General features: G+C 43.2%; 1 protein-coding gene across 1 annotated transcript in view; it reads right to left on the bottom strand.

Moving 5' to 3' along the window:
- The window catches only part of LOC147887172 (DEAD/DEAH box helicase), a 165,219-nt gene that overhangs the window by 74,173 nt on the left and 70,351 nt on the right, over positions 1 to 20,695 (bottom strand). Inside the window, exon 7 of the mRNA XM_087394131.1 lies at positions 8,763 to 8,833. Coding sequence (XP_087250257.1) covers positions 8,763 to 8,833 — 71 coding nt within the window. The remainder of the gene's footprint in view (positions 1 to 8,762; positions 8,834 to 20,695) is intronic.

The raw sequence follows: 20,695 nt of genomic DNA, 5'->3' as shown, positions 1-20,695 counted from the left end.
CCCTGGATAGTGTATCTAAGGTATGATTCTAAGCTAGAGGGTCTCTATGCAAGGGATTCGGACGATGTGTGCTGTCACTTTGCAGGGAAAGCTGTACAACTCTCTCTCTCTCTCTCTCTCTCTCTCTCTCTCTCTCTCTCATCCATGTTCGGGACACCTGCTCCTCCTATTGTCTGTCGCGCGCGGCGATCGCTACTCGTGATTTAAGTTTGAGGCATCTCTTCAACTCAGGCCGCAAATCTGAGGCCACCATCAGCTTCGAAAGGGGGGTAAAACCCCAACGCAGTTGACCGTCAAGATTTTTTTACGCCCCCTCATCCCTCCTGGTACTTTAATACCTGTTGTACCTGTTTTTTATCGTGCGTGCGCTGTCAATCGCCAATTTCTTGATGCGCCACAGGCTCAACCATGGCTTCCACCAGTCTCAACAAAAGAATCAATAGGAGTGGTCTATCAGCACATTCCACTCCCTTGGCAAAGAGCTCTGGAGGCAGTATGAAAAACTCTCTATATATAACGCCAACTAGAACAAGTGCTTTGCAAATGACAGCAATTTCTGAGCCACCCACCATCATTTTAGATGGACAGGCAGCCCCATTCATTCCTGCACAAGGGAACATTCTAACAGCTCCATTCATGTCAGTTCAAGGTGACACAGCAGACACTTTCTCTAATGAAACTGGAATCTGGACATTTTTGACAGCTTTGCAAGGCACAATGGATCGCCAACAGTAGGAGATACATCAGCTTTCACTGAAATGCCAACATCTAGAATACAAAAATGCAGATTTGGAGCAAAGGGTGGCCATGCAAGAGAGCTCCATAGCCAGCTTGGAGCAAAAGACTGTTATCCAAGAGGAGAAAGTTGCTGAAATGGAACAGATCTTGGAAAAAATGAGGGCAAATATGACGCAACAGCCTCAATTAGATTGCAAGCAAGATATAGGCACCTTGGAACGCGAGGCCTATGGGACCCAGAAGAAGCTGAAAGTCATGTTTTGGAATTGTAGAGGCTTTCCTTGGCATAAAGGAGCTGGTCTGAATGAAGTGTTACATGATGCAAACATTTTCTTTCTTGCAAAGACTTGGGAAAGGGATATACGCAGGATTCCTAAAATGGATGGCTATTTGGTGCACTCCGTCTGGCAAAAGCAATCAGGCCTACGAGGGCAGGGAGGGGTAGCATGCATATACAAAGACCATATACACGACAAGATCTCTATGGTCAAAGATAACATCCATAAGCACTACATATGGGTTATGGTAAAAGGAAGCCCTTTGCCATTGTATATTGCAGGATGCTACATTCCTCATAGAGAATCCCCCTTCTACCAGAGGCATGAGATTGACCCATCCCAGCCATTTGGGGACCTATGCTTAGATATTGCTATGTTCAGCAAACAAGGAAATGTTATGCTCATTGGGGACCTAAATGCACGCATAGGAGACTCACAATTTCAATATCCCACGGGCCACACAGCAAGAATACATAAAGGAGCATGAGATAGACATTCACCCCAGCTGGTGTAGATGCTCGAAGGATAAAGTGGTGAATGCACATGGTACAGCATTGGAGCATTTGATGAATGGTATGCACATGTTGGTGGTAAATGGCACAGCCCTTTTCCCAAAATCTAATTCCCCTACTTGTTTCCCTACCAGTGGGGGGGCTAGTGTAATTGACTATGCATTGATTCATCTGGAAGCTTGCAATCTTATACACAATTTCTCACTTGGCCCGAAATCTCTTGATTCGGATCACATACCACTCTATGTAGAGCTTAATATATTGCTGGCCAAGGCAACTTTGGAGGAGCATAAAGCAGCTGAGTGTGGCTATCAGGTGAACGAGGCAAAAAAGGTGGAATATGCTGAAAGTTTAAAAGCATGTCTGCTGAGAAAACAGAAATTTGGCTGGGCACAATTGAAGAATGCCATTCTCACCACAGCTAAGACAGTTTTAGGGTGCAAAAAGAACAGTAAAGAGCATAAGAAAGGGCTGCCATGTAATGACTGGTTTGATGCTGAATGCAAGGCAGTTAGGAGTGCACTAAAGGGGATTCCAATGGGAGATGAAAGAAGAGCAGCCGAGAAGCAGTTCCATGCTCTCACACGTAAAAAGAGGCGTGTTTATATTGAGAAAAAGGAATGGTCAGATGCAATTGGTTTTGTCAAGAACCCTAGAAGAGCATGGAAAGGAGTTAAACAAAGGCCAAATGACATCATGGGAGATTTTACAAAAATAGAGATGCTTGAGTATGTTCAACAACTCTACATGCATCCCAAGGCTCGGCCCATGGCGAGCATGTCTCTCAGTGGTAATACTCAAGGTATTTTCTCATTGGAAGATGTGCAAGATGGCCTAAAGAAATGGCAAATGGGAAGGCAGCAGACACTATACACCTCACAGCAGAACTCATTAAGTGGTCCAATGAACACACACAAAGGCACATCGTAATGGCACTAAACCAAGCATTCGTGTATGGTTTCCCAACCGATTGGCAAGAGAACTGGATCAAGCCAATTTACAAGGGAGATGACTGCAATCAAGTGTCAAACTACAGAACCATTATGGTATGCTCTACTCTAGCCAAGCTATATAGTACAATAGTAGAGGCAAAGTTGAGTGTTTGGGCAGAGAAAGAAAGGAAGAGGGCAATGGGACAAGCGGGTTTCAGGCCCAAACACTCCACTGTGGATCATCTAGTTACTCTCCGAGTGTTGATGGAGGACAGCCGCCTTAAGGGGAAGGCACTCTTTTGTTGCTTCATTGATTTTAAGAAGGCATTCGATACGGTGCCTAGGGATGTGCTATGGGAGAGAATGGAATGCATAGAAGTGCCTCAGGAAATAAGGTTTGCTGTCTTTAGACTTTATGAGAAAGTAGAATGTCAATTAAAATGTAAGGATGGGATGTCACAAGAATTTTATAGCAATATGGGGGTCAAACAAGGATGCCCACTCTCACCCACCTTGTTTGGTTTATGCATTGATAGACTAGAGGAACTGATGCACACAGAAGCAGGTAAAAGAGGGTTGTCCAGCCTCTACCTAGCAGATTTTGAGATTCACTTGCTTCTTTATGCGGATGATATGGTTGTTTTCACTAATAGTGAGGGTAAGATGCAACAAATGATGGATATCCTCAGCATGTTCTGTTCGGAAAGTGGGCTGGCTGTGAATGTTTCCAAAACTAAACTCATGATAGTCAAGACTATACAGCCAAGTAATCCCCCTTCAATCTCATATATGGGTCAACTTGTTGATACAGTGCACTCATTCAAATACTTAGGCATTGAAATTCCAGCCAATAACAAATGGAGCAGCTGTGTGCAACGGAGAATTGATGCAGGATGGGGAAAGTATTATCAATTTGAAAATGACTGCAGCAATACCAACACAAGAAGGTGGCAAGTACGAAACATGATTTTTGGGCCATATGTGGTACAAACAGTGCTTTATGGGATAGAGGTGTGGGGGGGGAGTATACCATCATCAAAATGGAATGATGTAGAAAAAATGCAGAAATCTTTCATTAGAAGACACCTTGGCATCAAGGCTACCAGTCAAGCGCATGAATAATGAAAGGCTGCCAAAGAGGGCATGGGTAGAAAGTCAAAAGTCCCAAAAGACGAATAAGGGTAAGATTTTGGCATCTGGATGGGCACTAGATTTAAAAAAATGGTTCCAAAAATGGGAGGTAGAGAGGTACTTGGACTACTCTCCAGAGGAGGTAGATGAGGATGCCTTTCATCATGACCTGCTGAATGCACTACACAGGAAATGGCAAACAACTGAAAACAGAGATAAGTTTGAGTACTACCGTACATTTATTAACCCCGAATATTGGGCTACTTATACAGGAAGAGAAACAGCCACACAGAAGTACATTTGCACACCTATGGCAATACATAAGCGAAGAGCTTTAGCCTCACTTTGCACCCAATCACACCAGTTGCAGATTGAAATAGGAGGATGGAAAGATATGCCAAAAGAGAGCAAAATATGCCAATTATGTGACCAGGGAATGGCAGAAACTGAAGAACACATGGTAATGATATGCCCTTACTATACTCACATCCAGAAAGCATTTAGCTCTCTTCTCGAGGGACATAACAGACTGGCTGATATGCTACATAGCGGGTCACCCCCAGCTTTAGGAACGTTTATCTATAAGCTTTTCAAGCACAGGAACTCACCTAAGACTTAAAGGTAGTTTCTCTTAATACCCTCCCCTCCAAGGGAGGAGTCTTTGTGTACGAGGATTTTGTATTGCTCAGGTCCCATAGGCCGATTTTTTGGTCTTCAGAGGACGATAATATATTCTTCTTCTTCTTCTTCTTCTCAAGCTGTAATAATCATGGGAGACCTCAATGCTAGAATTGAACAGCTGCAATTTCAACCTATCATGCATGATGAACTAGACAAAGAAGATGCAATTGAGATAGATGCCTTATAGCACAGAACTTCAGAAGATGATACCATCAATGCACAAGGAAGAGCACACAGATGTATGATGAACGGACTGCACATGCCAGTTCTGAATGGGATGCAACTCTTTCCACGGACTGACAGGATGACATGTTTCTCCGCTAGCGGGGGGCACAGTGTCCTAGACTATGCCCTGGCACATGTCAATGCTCTGCATGTCATAGAAACTTTCAGGATAGGAGAGAAATATCCGGATTCAGACCATCTCCCAATATGGATGACTCTTGGTATCCACACCGAAACAGAAGTGCAGAAATTTAAAGCCAATTCAAGAGGCTTCCCAATAGACCAAGACAAGCAGGAAGAATATGCCATCACACTGGATGCAAAGCTGAATGCACTAGCAATCACAACTACATGGGAAGCCCTCAGAGAGGCGGTCCTTGATACGGCAACACAGGTTTTTGGAGCAATCCCTCAAGATAGGAAAAAAATGCATGTAAGAAATGGTATGATGACGAATGCAAGAAACTCCTCAATGAGCTGAAACATATTTCTGATGCAAACCTCCACAAGCAGAAGGAGAATCAATACAATGCCCTCACAAGGAAGAAAAAAAGAAATTACATTCTCGAAAGGGAAAAATCTGATTTGATCACCTTCATCGAGAATCCCAGAAAGGGGTGGAAACAGGTTAAGAGACTGAAGAAAAAGATTATGGGAAATATATCAAATGAGGAAATGCTTGAGTATGTTATCAGACTCTATAACCATGCCAATGTAATAGACATGGGAAATGAAGAGCTGTCATATGCTTAAGTCAACCCTTTCACTTTTGAGGACATTGAAGCAGGGCTGAAGAAGATGGCAAATGGAAAGGCCCCTGACCACATGCACATGTGTGCTGAACTCTTAAAATGGACAGAAGATAGGAAACGACACTGGCTATCGCACATACTGACAAATGCTCTACATCATGGCTTTCCTCTTGACTGGCAAGAGAATTGGGTTCAGCCACTATTCAAAGGGGGAGACAAAAATTCAGTCACCAATTACAGGACTATAATGGTTAGCTCCACACTAGCTAAACTTTTAGCACGGTGCTTGAAGCAAAAATCTGCACTTGGGCAGAAGAGGCCAAGAAGAGGGCCATTGGACAAGCAGGCTTTCGTAAAGAGCATAGGACTACAGATCATCTGGTCACATTAAGAGTACTCATGGATGAAAGCAGACCCAAAGGAAAAACTCTTTTATGCTGTTTTGTAGATTTTAAGAAAGCATTTGATACAGTCCCGAGAGGTGGCCTATGGAAAAGAATGCAAGACCTCAAAGTTCCCATGGCACTAGGAGTAGGCACCTCCCGAATCTACAAGAAAGTATCATGCAGACTAAAACAAGAGCATGGATTGTCAGCTGCATTTCAAAGTAATATGGGGGTAAAACAAGGTTGTCCTCCTCACCTACACTGTTTGGAATCTGCATTGACAAGTTAGAAGAACTCATAAATGAAGTTACAATAGAAGAAGAGGGGTAAAAGGACCCACACTCGGAATATGGACAATACTGTTGCTTCTATATGCAGATGATGTGGTTCTTTTTGCTTATGACTCTGATTCCATGCATCAACTACTACAGACACTTCAGGTCTTTTGCGATGAAAGTGGGCTGCAAGTTAATGTCACCAAAACCAAAATGATGGCAGTATGCACCACTCAACCTAAACACCTTCATGTTATCAGCTTTGCAGGGCAGCCCATTGAATATGTCAACACCTTTAAATATTTAGGCATTGACATACCAGCCGACCACAGATGGTGGCAATGTGCACAAAGAAGGTTGGACACAGGTTGGGGAAAATACTATCAATTTGAAAATGATTGCAGGCACACTGACACCCTGAACTAGAAGATTCGGAATATGTTGTTTGATGCATATGTGGTCCAAACACTGCTCTACGGAGTAGAAGTATGGGGAGGCAGCATCTCTCCATCTACATGGAATGAGATTGAAAAAATGCAGAAAGCATTCCTACGATGACATCTAGCAGTCAAGGCTACTACCCTATACTCTGTACTCCTTTTGGAAACAAGCAGGAGGCCAATTGAGTTTCATGCATTGATCAGAGTGATGCAATATCTAGTGGACACGCAACAAATGCCAACAGACAGATTACCACACAAAGCATGGACAGCAAGTATGAAACTTCAAAAGAACCATAAAAGCAAGATCATATCATAGTTACCAAGGAACGGGAACGTTTCAGGAACGTGGGGGGTCAGAACGGGAACGTATCGGGAAGAGGGAACGGGGGAACAGGAACGGGAACGCCACGTCATCAAATCACATGGAAACATACCAAAATATTCAAATAAAATGGGGGCTTGCAAGGGGGCTGAGTGGGTGAGAGGAGGGGCTGAGTGGTTGGAGCAAGTAGGAGCAGCAAACTACAGCCAAAATCATGGCCAAAAACCTCAATTAAGTGACTTTTACCACTCATGTGACCTATCAATAGCCAGAACGCCGGAACACCGTTTGGGAACATCGGAACGCCATTTGGGAACGTTCCCATGGAGTTCCTTCATCTGGGAACGTTCCTGGACGTTCCCGTGTAGAATGCCTTCAAGGAACGGCGTTCCCATGTTCCAAAAAGGTGAAGTGGCGTTCCCTGGTAGCTATGGATCATATGTAACAAGATGGGGGACAGACATAAGGAAATGGTTCAGTAAATGGGAAGTGGAACCATACTTCACTATGCCACCTAAAAAGGTCAAACTACAGGAATTCCAGTTGTCCTCACTATACACCCTACAGGCTCAATGGCTGACAGTAGAAAGGAAGACCAAGTTAGAATACTACCAAGATCAAATAAATCCTCTATGCTGGTCATCATTCATGAAATCAGATGCCTCTGCTCAGCCATACATCAGCACTCCCATCCCTCTTCTCTATCGCAGGAATATTGCCAGATTCCGCACACGCTCACATACCTTGGCCATAGAGAAAGGAGCTTGGCTGAATTTGCCACGACATGCCAGAGTTCGCAAATCTTGTGATTCATGGACAGTCGAGACAGAGGCACATGTAGCCCTACAGTGCCCTAGATATGCACATATCAGGGATAATTACCAGCAGACACTAGTAGACACCACACAGGTCTTATTAGTTCTCTCCACTGCCTCTCCGGCAACGTTGGGGTCTTTTGTCACTCGTCTTTTTTCGTACCGTCAAGAACTTGAAAACTCTTGACCCCTCCATATCGGAGGAGATTTTTTGTACTGAGGATTAGGTTCCATGGGTCATTTGTGGCCCCCCGAGGACGATATGCATGCATAAGGAGGGACTTTAACAACATTACAAAGGAACACGACACCCTCGCAAGCTTGCTTTCACATACCCATATAGCCACTCTGGGCAATTTTATTGCCAAGATTCTTCAATATCGGGAATGTTGTATTACTCAATGTATTTCAGAATAGTTGTTTTCCTACCCCTTCCATAAAAGAAGGGAGACACTTGTATTGTAATTTTCATGGGTCCCATGGGTCGGTTTCTCGGCCCCCAGAGGACGGTAATACATTCTTCTTCTTCTTCTCTCTCTCTCTCTCTCTGTCTGCTGCAGGTGCACCACTCTCACATATTTGTGGATGAATATCTGAGTTCTTTTTCTTCTCTACTTGTTGTATTGTCTGCGTGAGTTTCAGTGAGTGAGTGTGTTTCTGAGGGAGATAAGTGAGTGATTCAAGTTTCTTCTGCTGTGTTAGAGTTTCTATCCAAATCATCCCTAAATCTAACACACAGCTCAAATATACAAAAGGAAGCTATAAGCCAATAGCCTAGTGACCATGGAGTACAAGCATTATGCAAATACATAATGTATCCACTTCCCCTTAGCCATGCTCGAGTGTACATGTTAACAGGTCCCCCTAAAGCGAGGTGGTGAAACAAAATTACTCTAACTCTTGATCACCCAAGTGGGTATCTCGATGATTAATCGTGCGATAGTTGTGAATTTACAAACAGGCCCTCTTTCAGGTAAATATCTGCTGGTGTGGCAGCATAATGTTAGCATGCAGCAACTTCATACCCAAGGTTCCCTTGGCCATCTTTGGGTTGAAAAAAATGTTTAGTGTAGATTACTTCATGTAAAAGGCACCATGATTGGGAAGCTACTCATTACATAAAGAAGAAATATTTAAGATACATGAGAAATTAATGCACATCACATTCCAATAGAGAAGCAAAAACTTTCATCATACATCTTAATAATTGACAAGTATAAAATAGATAGTGTCCAAACTCTACTTTCAAATTTCAATGTAGAAAGTACATACTTTGCCATGGGCAATGCCAATAGTGGTGCCTGGGAAAACTTCCTCCAAAAAAGCCTTTTTGCTTTCAATCCCTATACATTGAAAAATTATATAAATTAGTATGTGTGTCAAATATTCCAAAAAAGATCTACAAATTGAGATGTGTCGGCCTTCATCATTACATTAGAAAAACCAAGGCGACTCACAAAGAACCTACATGCAAAAACATTGTAGACTAGTCAATATATGTCTTGAAAAGACATACACGCCTACTTGTAAGTCAAAACAGTCATTGATGGACCTGGAGTGAACTTAATAACCCTGCATGCACCTGTACTTCTCCTTCTAAAAAAATCTCTCTTTAACAAGCCTTGACTAGGTTACTATAATATTCTATCCCACTATGTAAATACAAAACAGCAGTACCGTTACTTTAGAAGTTGCCTTTTTCTATCTCCTTCGTTGAAAATAAGACTCATCTTTGAATCCATGTGATGGTCCATATTCTCAAGCAATTAAGCAATCAATAGTTTTTTACCCACTCTTAATGCATGTACCCACAAAAAGATGCTGGGCATTTGGCTCACATGTATAGACCCAAAAACGGTATGATGTATAATAAATTTGCAAGCATTGGTACCTGTCATCATTATTTAAATCTTCTAAGCATACTTTATGTCACCATTTTGTCATGCCTAAAATATTTTATGTGTGTAAAGTCAACTAGACCTTACCAACATCATACTTGCCATCTTTAAACTAAGAAGATTCATTTTATAACAGGAAGGCAATTCACCAAAGTAATCTTAACTTGCTACCGTTACACGAAACCACATTTGTAATGAGCAAAACAATGATTATGGAAGGAAACAACTCTTTTTTGCCAAAGCAGACAGGATGCATAAGACTAATTGAGTTCACTTTAGAGCTAGTAAAGATTTAGTTTATACTAAAACTAGGATGGTTGTTTAGCTACACATATGTACATACATCTATTTGAAAGAAAAAAAGAAAGAAGGCTTATTAAAATTCTTAGAAAAACCGAAGTCTCCGCACGGCTAAAAAACCTTGATACAATGAGATAAATAGATGGTGACTCTAGGCGAGCAAGTACACCCAAGAAAACTACAACGTAAATAGAAACACTAATACATAAATATCTCAACCCATAGAGAAGATGGAAATTGTCGTGTGGCATCACTATCCTCTAGAGACTAGAGGGGTTGAGCCAAAGGGGGAGCCCGGCGGTGCATGGCTGCGGAGGCATAAAACTTGTAATGGAGCGCTAGTGACGGTCACTATGTGTGGTCTATTGTGGTCAGGAAGTTGTGGCCCTACATCGAACAAGTGCCACCGCCATCCTTGTTGGTCGTGCCCTCGATCTCGTGAACATGGAAGGAAAGTCCCCCAGCTTGATCTATGCATCAACCCATTGGCAGTCTCTCGATCTAGATCTTGGCTCCGCCATCTCCCTAGGCCTTGCTAGTTCGTGCTGTTTGGCTAGAAAAACTTAGTGATTATGCTTTGAGTGGAGTTTGGCTACACCCTGATCTCACCTATGTGTTTTGGCCAGATTCTCCCTATGTCGAACAGCCTCATGAATGAAACACAGTCATCTCTAATCTGGTAAGACAAGAAACTGGAGAGGGGGCCCAAAATCTTCCTTGAAGAGACAATGATTAACGACCTTGGATCTCGTAGTGATGCACGGCATTTGAAAGCAAAGTGCTCCTTCGACTCCATCTCCAACCGAACACATAGAGTACAGATGCACCCTCTCTAGGTATGCCCTAGGCCCATTGACTCTCAGTGCGTAGACAGTGCGACGTGACATGGGATCGCCCAATCGATATTCTCAAGAAGTGGGAGAGGATGAAGCCCTCCTCTTACATCTGCACCTATAGAAGCTAGCTTCACAAGAAGCTCGTTGGGTGCAAACGAAGTCCTAAATATGCGTAGCTGTAAAGAGTATCCTCTCGAATAACCTGGTTGACCTTGTGATATGTGAGCGGAACAGAGGCAGCCTCAATGCTATACTGAAAGGGGGGTAATCTGTCCATGTGAAGCCCCATATGCATGTAGGTGCATACTGTTAGAATTATTATTATAATTTAGCAGTGACCAATGTAATGTAATAAGTAGGTTAGGGGCACTTTTCCCTCATTTAGAGGTTTTTCCCCCTAACCACAGTTAGTTCACTAACTACGGTTAGTGAAGGGTAAGGTTTTGTCACTTAAACAAAACCTATCCCATTTCTTGTATTACACACTTCTTCTATTGCAAGCACTACGTTCAGCTCTCTTGCTCTCAGACTCTCTCTTTTCTAACATTTGCTATCAGAGTGAGATCCTACTCTTTGCTTCCTAGCCCGCAAGCTCCCTGCTCCCTACTCCCTGATCCCTGCTCCCGCAAGCTCTTGTCCGTACTTTCCCGTCCGTACAAGTCGTACAGACTGATTCCGTACAGCCCGTACCTAAGCCGTACCTTTCGTCCGTACTGTCGTACAACCGTACAAGCTCACGGAGCTCCCGCTATCCGTACATCTGTGTATGCTTCCGTACATTCCGTACAGTGTCCGTACCATCGACTAGCCCGCCAGCATTCCGTACATCTGCGCCAGCCCGTACAATGTCTGTACATCGTCACTATCAATATCCGTACTGCCAGTTGCCCTGTGCCGTACTGCAGGTATTAATTCGTCTCTACATCCATACGATCTGTCAACACCGTACAAACCTTACATACCTGCTCTCATTCCGTACATTCGATCGTACAACTGCCCTGCACGTGTGGCACCTGCAAATCGTCCGTACAACCATACAGGTTTTCGTTTATATTCTTGCAGGTACTCGAGCAGTTGTTTTCTGGCAGGTATTATCTGCAGATAGCCATTGTTTGGCTTGGATCTTGCAGAGAATTTGGGGCATTCTGTATTTGTGGGCAAACATTGCACGTTGTCCAAAATTTGGGGCTTTTGCAATCACACTGCAATTTTGCAGTGAAATTTGGGGCTTTTGCAGGCAGAGTGCAATTTGTGCAACATTTGGGGCTTTTAGACCATTTGCCCTCTTTTGTATGCAATTTCCCACAAGAAATTAGGGCTTTTGCATTTGGGTTGCAATTTTCCACGTAAAAGGGCATTTTGAAAGTCTGCAAACAGTTTTGGACTCAGTATGAGTCAAATTGCAGCCTTTTGCCACCTTTTGCAGATTCTATTTGCAGATTTTTGGGCATTGAGCAGAGCATTGTGGTGCATTTTGCGCCTTTGATAGGCTGTGACAATATTTGTCACTGAGGGCAGATTTTATTTGTGCATCTTACATCCCAGGAAGGGATTTTACTTGTTTAGTTAGCTGTATTTCTGAGTTTATCTGGCGAAAATGGCACAGAACAACTCAAATGAGGTGTTCGGGGTTCTCACACAGGAGGATAAGTTGGATGGCACCAACTACTCCTTGTGGAGTTTCATGGTTCGCAATATCTCAGTTGGCAGAATGTCAATGGAGATGAAGAAAGACCAGATACAATGCCTATACCTGTCACTCCTACAGCTGTAGGCAAGGGTAGAGGTACAAATACAGCACAAGTGATTGGAGCAGCCGCTCCAAGAGCTCCCACAGCAGAGTAGAAAAGATGGGACTCTAGAGATGCACAAGCTCTTTCAGTAATTTCTCTTTCTGTCAAGAGGTTCATTATACCTCATATTCGGTCATGCAAGACATCTATGGCAGCTTGGGTAATATTGGAGAGTATGTTTGCAGCAAGAAACGATGCCAGAGTTTCCTTCTAAAGCGAGAACTTTCCCATACACATATGGAGGAGGGAGATTCCATGAATTCTCACCTCACGAAGCTTCAGGATCTCAGGGAACAATTGCTGAACGTTGATGAAGTCATTCCGGATTCAGACATGATCTCCACCACTCTGAACTCTCTTCCTGAGTCCTATCTTGGTTTCCACACCTCGCTGAATTTGTCATTGAGGGAGGGCAACAATCCTCTCTCCTTTCACGAGTTGGTAGGACTTCTGTTGCAGGAGGAACAAACACGCAGAAATATGGCAACCCGGGCTGGCGAGCATGCTATGCTCTCCAAGTTCAAGGCCAAGAGTAAAGGGCAGCATAAGCCACATGCCAATCAGCCCACACATCAGCATAAAGCTGATTCTGGACAGCCTTCTTATAAGGAAAAGGGTGATACAAACAAGCAGAAAAAGAAGGGCATCTGTCATTATTGCAAGAAGCCAGGTCATTATATTGGAGAGTGCAAGAAGCGCATAGCCAAAGAAAAGAAAAGGGATTCCAGTATGGCTGTATCAGATGCATCAGGCCCACATTGCCATGATGGAGGAGATGTTGCAGCCAACTTGGTTGAAGAGCACTATGCCTTTTTGACTTGCACTTCAGATTTTTCAGTGGGTAGTTCAGATACTACAGCCACTAATAATGATGACCCATATGCTTTTTTAACTTGCAGTTACGATCCTTCAAAGGATGAATGCTCTTTCAGTGTTGATGAAACACTACATACTTGGTATTTTGATAGTGGTGCTTCAAATTACATCACTTCCAAGAAAAATCTGTTTGTAACTCTGCATTCTTCACCCACCAAGAAGAAGGTAGCTTGTGCAAATAATTCTTCTTATTCAGTGTGTGGAGTGGGAGACATTATTGTCACATCCACTGATGGCACAGACTTCAGAATTTCAGATGTACTCTATGTGCCAGGTATAAAGAAGAATTTGCTTTCAGTGTCCTCACTCAATAGAGGAAGATTTCAGGTTGTTTTTTATGATGACAAGTGTGCAATGAGAGACAAAGAAAATGAATATGCTTTGAGGTTGTCTGGCACTTTGTATCGGGGTCTTTTTCAGCTTGATCTATATGAAAAAAGATCCCATCTTGCATTATCAGTTAGCACTCCCACTGCTGCGATGCACAATGCGGAGTTATGGCATGCCAGGTATGGGCACATCAGCTATGGCATCTTAACGACACTTTAGAGGCATGATATGGTTGATGCATTACCTCCTTTGGAGTCGCCTCCTCCTCATGCATGTGAAGGTTGCATTCTTGGCAAAATGCATAGGCTTCCCTTCAAGAAGGATGGTGCAGTGAAAGCTACAAGAAAATTGCAGCTTATTCACAGTTATGTCTGCGGTCCCATGAGGACACCTGCTTTTGGGGGTTATCTCTATTTTGTTACATTCATAGATGACTTTACCAACTATACTTGGGTCTATGGTCTCAAGGCAAAATCAGAAGTGTTTATGCATTTCAAACACTTTGTGGCTATGGTTGAAAATGAGACAGGACTCAAGGTACAGACACTTCGCACATATCGAGGGAGGGAGTACATGTCTCATGAATTTGAGACATTTCTAAAAGAAAAAGGCATCATGCATCAGCTTACAGTGAGGCTTACACCTCAACAAAATGGCAAAGTTGAGCGGAAGAATCGCACCACCACGGAAATGGATAGATGCATGCTCACAAGTAAGAAGTTGCCTCACAGGTTTTGGCGGAAGGCCTCATGTGTGCCAACTATATTTTAAATCGGGCTCCTACAAAGGCTTTGAAGACAATCACTCCCTATGAGGCATGGCATGGGAGAAAGCCTTCAGTGGACCACTTCAGAGTTTTTGGTTGTGTTGCATATGCCCACGTGCCTGTGGAGTTCAAAAACAAGTTGTCAGATAAGGCACTAAAATGCATTTTTGTGGGATATAGTTCACAAAGCAAAGGCTATCGTCTCTACAATTCTGCTACACGTAAGATTTTTGTCAGTAGAGATGTCATATTCTCTGAAAATTCTGCACATACAAATGCTGAATTTCCGATTCCGGCCTCTTCAGATGATGTGTTTGAGGGGATGCTTCCTATAGCATTTGGTTCCCCCGCTGAAAATCAGAATTTACAGCAACCTCCGCCAGCTCAAGTACAGATTCAGCCCCCAGCTGAATTGGTACAACCTCTAGGTGTGGATGAAGTTGTCACGCAAGAAATTCAAGAGATACACGCAGCCAAAACAGTCCCGCATTGGTTGCTTTAGACTCTCAAGGAGAGTAGGCTTGAAGCTCCATTGCCTGGCAGAACTCGTAGTGCAGTAAGGCACATGGAGGGAGCTCATTCAGTTGAATCAGCTTCTACAGGTACTCTTCTTGATGAGGAGGAGCTTGAGACATTTGAAGTAGCAAAAGATAATGTGCATTGGATGAATGCCATGCACGATGAGTTGCAATCCATTCATAAAAATCAGACTTGGGATGTTGTCGATTTGCCACCAAGTAAAAATGCCATAGGTACACGGTGGGTTTTCAAAGTCAAAAGAAAGCCAGATGGGTCCATTGATCGGTTACAAGGCAAGGCTGGTTGCAAAAGGATATGCTCAGAAAAAAGGCATAGATTATGAGGAGACTTTTGCTCCTACATCCAGAATGACCACCATCAGGTCAGTTATAGCCATGGCTGCAAATTTTGAATGGAATGTTCATCAGTTGGACATTAAAACAGCTTTCCTTAATGGAGACTTGTTGGAAGAGGTTTATGTCAAACAACCTCCGGGCTTTGAAATTTCAGGAAATGCACTTCAGGTATGCAAGCTGAATAAAGCTTTGTATGGGCTGAAACAAGCCCCACGTGCATGGTATGCCAAAATTGATGCCTTTCTGACTAGCATGGGGCTGCACAATAGTCCAACTGAGAGCACCCCCTCTACATCAAGAAGGATGGGGGGGATATTCTGGTCATCATTCTTTATGTAGATGACATGCTCCTCACCGGATCAAATGAGGAAGTAATTGCAGGTTTCAAGGCCCAATTGAAAGCTACATTTGATATGTCAGACTTGGGCTCGTTACATTTCTTTTTGGGGATCCAGTTTATTCAAGAGAAACGTGGCATTGTTATGTCTCACTCCAAGTATGTTCAAAAGCTCTTGGACAGATTCAACATGCATTATTGCAAGCCTATGTCCACTCCCATGAAGCCGGGGCTGAAGCTTACAATGCATGATGCGGGTGAATGAATTGATGTCACACTCTATAGTCAGGCTGTTGGATGCCTCATTTATCTCTGTAATACACGACCTAATATTCAGTTTTCAAGTTCTCAGGTGAGCAGGTATATGCACAGCCCAAAGATTATGCATTGGCAGGCTGTAAAACGCATCTTTCGTTACTTGCAAAGTACAAAGTCTTTTGGCTTGATGTTTCCCAAGGGGGGTCACTTGCAGATGCATGCTTACAGTGGACTCAGATTGGGCTAGAGACAATGATACTAGGTAGTCCACCAGTGGGAATTGTTTCTTTCTAGGACATGCTTGCATTTCTTGGTTGAGCAAGAAACAGTCTACAATGGCTACCTCCTCATGTGAAGCTGAGTACAGGGCAGCTTTCACAGCGACAGTTGAATGTGTTTGGCTGTGTCATTTGTTTGGTGATCTTCATCTTTCATTAGAGGGTCCTTCTCCGATTCTCACTGATAGTCAGAGTGCTATAGCAGTGGCAAAGAATCCTATGTTTCATGCTCGCACAAAGCACATTGAGGTTCACTATCACTATGTGAGAGAGAAGTTGCATGCAGGAGAGATTAGTATGATCTATGTGTCAACACATGACAATGTTGCAGACATCTTCACCAAAGCACTTACACGTGAAAAGTTTAAGGCATTTCGCAGTGCCCTGAACTTATCTCCTTTTGGTGATTGATCATTTCCTTGTACATGACATTGGCACTGCAGGGGGGTGTTAGAATTATTATTATAATTTAGCAGTGACCAATGTAATGTAATAAGTAGGTTAGGGGCACTTTTCCCTCATTTAGAGGTTTTCCCCCTAACCACACTTAGTTCACTAACTACGGTTAGTGAAGGATAAGGTTTTGTCACTTAGACAAAACCTATCCCACTTCTTGTATTACACACTTCTTCTATTGCAAGCACTACGTTCAGCTCTCTTGCTCTCACACTCTCTCTTTTCTAACACATACCAACACCTTTGATCTCCCTCAATTGCAAAGTCATGGATGAAGATAGGGCTAGCTATGAAAGCATATGTCAACTTGAGATTTAGGAGCTAACCTAGAAGCTAACCTAGAAGCTAGGGTTTCATGACAAGAGAAATGACTATTTGTCATTAGTAGACATTAGAACATTATTACATTATGCGTCAATCAAGGCAAGCCAGTGGAGAGATTGTGCAGCCCTACACTTACCTAGGGGCAGTCTTCACAAGACCTGTTTTCAAGACAATTCATGCAGCCAGGGCATAGCTTACGAGAGGTGAAGGACTTTGGCTTGACTAGAGCAACCGTGTTTCCAAGCACAATCCTAGGACTCCCCGATGAAGGGTTTGTTGTTTGATACACTAGTGAGACCAACAGCCATGTATACAACACCTTTCTGGGGGAGTGACCTCTCGGGGACTGATTGGAGGAGATTTGAGAGGCTACAAGTCATAAAGGGATCTTCTTCCCTAGATCTATCAACATCAACTAATTGCATTGGCATCACCATGTCCACATCTCTATCTTCGAAATCCCACAATCCTATGCCTTTACAAGCCTCAAAAGGGGCTCCAAAAGGTGATGTTGATGGCCAAATTTGTAGAGTTAATGCATCTTCCAAGTCCTTTTACCACCCTTTCTAGGAAGTCATGTGGGGGAGTTGCATGTGATTGCTTCATCCCTCACCTCTACCCCTTTCTCATTCAATCTGCATCCTTGGTCACACATTTGGTTGCCCTAGGGGGTGCAACATTCTCCCCAACTCTTGTTTGTAAAAATGGGCTTTGACTTCCACTTTGTATTAGGTGGGGTATAGCATTTGATCAATATCAACCAGAGCTTATCCGCCTCTAGTGCTGCTGGGAACCTCTTTATCTTGGCCCAGATATCTCATTGAAATTTAAGACTTTGAATCCTTTGCTAGAGCTATTTGATTGAGTTGTTGTTTGATACACTGGTGAGACCAACAGCCATGTATGCAGCACCTTTCTAGAGAAGTGACCTCTCGGGGATTGATTGAAGGAGATTTGAGAGGCTACAGGTGATGACGGGATCTTGAATGATTCAAAGTAAGCCCTCAGTTCTTCATCAAATAGTACGGGCAAAGTTTACCATGACACCAATTCAGATCGATGCCATTTTTTCGTACACTAACATACCTTCATAGGGTTTTGGCTTTACCTAGCTAGAGGCTACTGAGATGGAAGTCATCCACATGAATCATCCAGACAACTAGCAGATAGAGGGACTAGCACATCCTCGTATGCACATATATCTAGATGACAAGGTATTCGGATGGACCAACTCTCCCTTTACAGTATAGTTTTGATTCCTCGTCTCCCACGATCCCACGAGATGAGATCAACCGTATCATTTGGTTGGATCTAGAGTGACCGACTTGGGAGGGAGACCAAGAGCTCCCCACCAAGATATTTTTTTTTTCATGAAAAAGACTTATATTAAGTATGAAAGAAACCTGCGCGAGCAAGCTCGAAGCGAAAATACATCATGCTAGGCCTGAGGAGCTCCCCACCAATTCTATACCAGTTACCTTTTAAGAATATCGAACGAGAGAGTCATTATCGTACCCCAATAACTAGAGGATAGATGAGTCTCACATGCAGTGAGGGCTACCATGGGGCAACTATAGGTCTTGTCAAACCGGCTGAGGATTGAGACAAGACAGCCGTAGGCACACCTAACGAGAAGTGGATATGCAAGCTTTGCACACAAGACGAGGTGGAGATAGAGGAGCACTTCTTATGTATATGCCCAGTGTACTATGAGGTTCGGGACAATACCACTGATTTCGAGCTCCTTTCTCGATGATGATCAGGTTTACACTAGTCTCTACCCAATCAAGATGCAACGACACAAAGAGATCTTGATGAGATACATCAAACAACAAAAGGTGACAATGGGTAGTCCACAAACTATTTGAGTCAGCCCCAAGACATAGTGGAGTGGAAGAGGAGGAGCTGGGTTATATGAGGACAAAGTGAATTAGCGGGAAGAGACGACGTGGAGTTACGAGTAGTGGAGCAACAGACATAGAGACCACACATAGGGCAAAGGCTGACCAGAGCGGCACGATAGAGATCAGCTCTAATCAGAGGGAATCATCAAAATCGAGGTGTCACTCTTGATGTGGCCCATTGCATACAGCGATCACAGAGGCCACGCCTCCCACCGCACGAGAGACGGCCACGCCTCCCACCGCACGAGAGACGGCCTGGCAAAGATAGATACGAGACATCTTCATATCCCACCAAGATCATCTCGCTAGTAATTGATCAAATCTCCCCATTACATAGTCGACCAAATCTCTTGCTCTCTTAGAATTTTTGAGTTCTACTTCTACTAGTTGATTTTCTTAGTATAGCACTTAGCAAGGGCTCGCTAACTGAAAACACTTAGAGAGGCAATCAAGCCCCCACCAACTTCATTAAGGGCAATCAGCGAATGGCCCACAAGAAGTACGGACACCATCCCAGGCAAGGAGTATTCGCGACAATAGACCATTTGGTCGCCATAAGGGCTGCATCGGAAGGAGCAAAGCAAAAAAAAGAGGTTGTATTTTGCTGCTTTGTAGATCTCAAGAAAGCCTTCGACAAGATACAGTGCCACCAAAAATTGATATTTTTTATTTGACATTAGTATTGTTTTCTTCTATGTTTGATAAGAGTTTGAGTGTCAAGTGATAGCCTAGCTGCTCTCACTTATTTCTATTTTCTAAGATATTGTATGGCATTGAGAGCATGAGTGGATTGGATCATTGTAAATACCATGTGTGTGAATGATAAATACCTTGGTACGGGGTGAGAATTATTTGTGTGGTTTTTAGAAATAGGAAGAGTGAGTCATATAAAGAGGTGGGCTCATGTCCATCTGTTCCAATAATATAAGAGAGATCACATGCCAAGCGTGTAGAAAGCATGTGGAGGAGTGTGAAGTCAAGAGGAATCCTTCTAGAATTCCTATGTGGAATAAGGAGGATGTGGACATATGGAAAAGAGAGGGTCCCTATGGGCTCCATGTAGGGAGACTCTTGACTTTCTCAATATTTTAAGAGTCTTGAGCATCTTTTGATGGGACACATGGCAAGAGTAGCCAAAAAGGACATGGATGGTGACATACGGGCCTATGTGATTGATGGGGAAAGGAATCTACATGCAGCAATTATAAATGGGTGAAGGAGGCCGACAAAATCTCTATAAAAGGAGCCCTCCTCTCCCTTGTTCATCAGCTCTTCCACCATTAGGCCTCATGTTACTGTAGCTCTAGTCTCCACAAGCCTCTTCCATGAGCCTTCTCTCCCTCTTGTAGATATTCTCTCATGTAGACTCTTGAGTCCATCTCTCTCTAGTTCATTCTCTCTCTATGAGTAGTCTTGGAGCTTCCGCTCCCTCTTGTACGTATGAAACCTCTTCTTCTCCCTTGTGTTTGTAGTATTTTGAGTTACATTGGAGTGGAGTCTCTCTATTGGTAATGAAGGTTACTTCAGGTTCTCTCTCTTGAGTGTCTCTTTCGTTTTTCCATTATTTTCTCTTCCAAAGTGCTCAAAAGTGTTGTCTATTCGGCCACTCATTGCGCATACATGGTTTATCTATTTCCCAAGCCACAAAGGGAGCTCTTCCTTCCCTCCTAAGCGACCTCTATGAGGCTTGGATCGTTGATGAAGTCTAAGCATGGAGGTAGTATTCTCCCAAGTCGGCACCAGTAGAAGAAGTAGGTGTTTTTCATAACAATTTTACCCCCTGTCAGTATTTTGCTCATAACTTTTTGCTCGGTCGTCCGATTTGGACGAAACTTATATCAGCGCAAAGCTCTCTTCAAAGAGCATCATCCTATGTCTTCAGTTATTATATTAGATTTCACGATTTGGATGAAACTTATATCAGCACGAAGCTCTCTTCAATGAGCATCATCCTATGTCTTCAGTTATTGAATT

This window comes from Dipteris shenzhenensis, chromosome 23 (genome assembly GCF_047967505.1).
Source record: "Dipteris shenzhenensis isolate YYH24624 ecotype China chromosome 23, Dip_SZ_1.0, whole genome shotgun sequence".
NCBI lineage: Eukaryota > Viridiplantae > Streptophyta > Polypodiopsida > Gleicheniales > Dipteridaceae > Dipteris > Dipteris shenzhenensis.
Note: the sequence above shows the minus strand (reverse complement) of the source record. Positions and strands in the feature narration are given on the sequence as shown.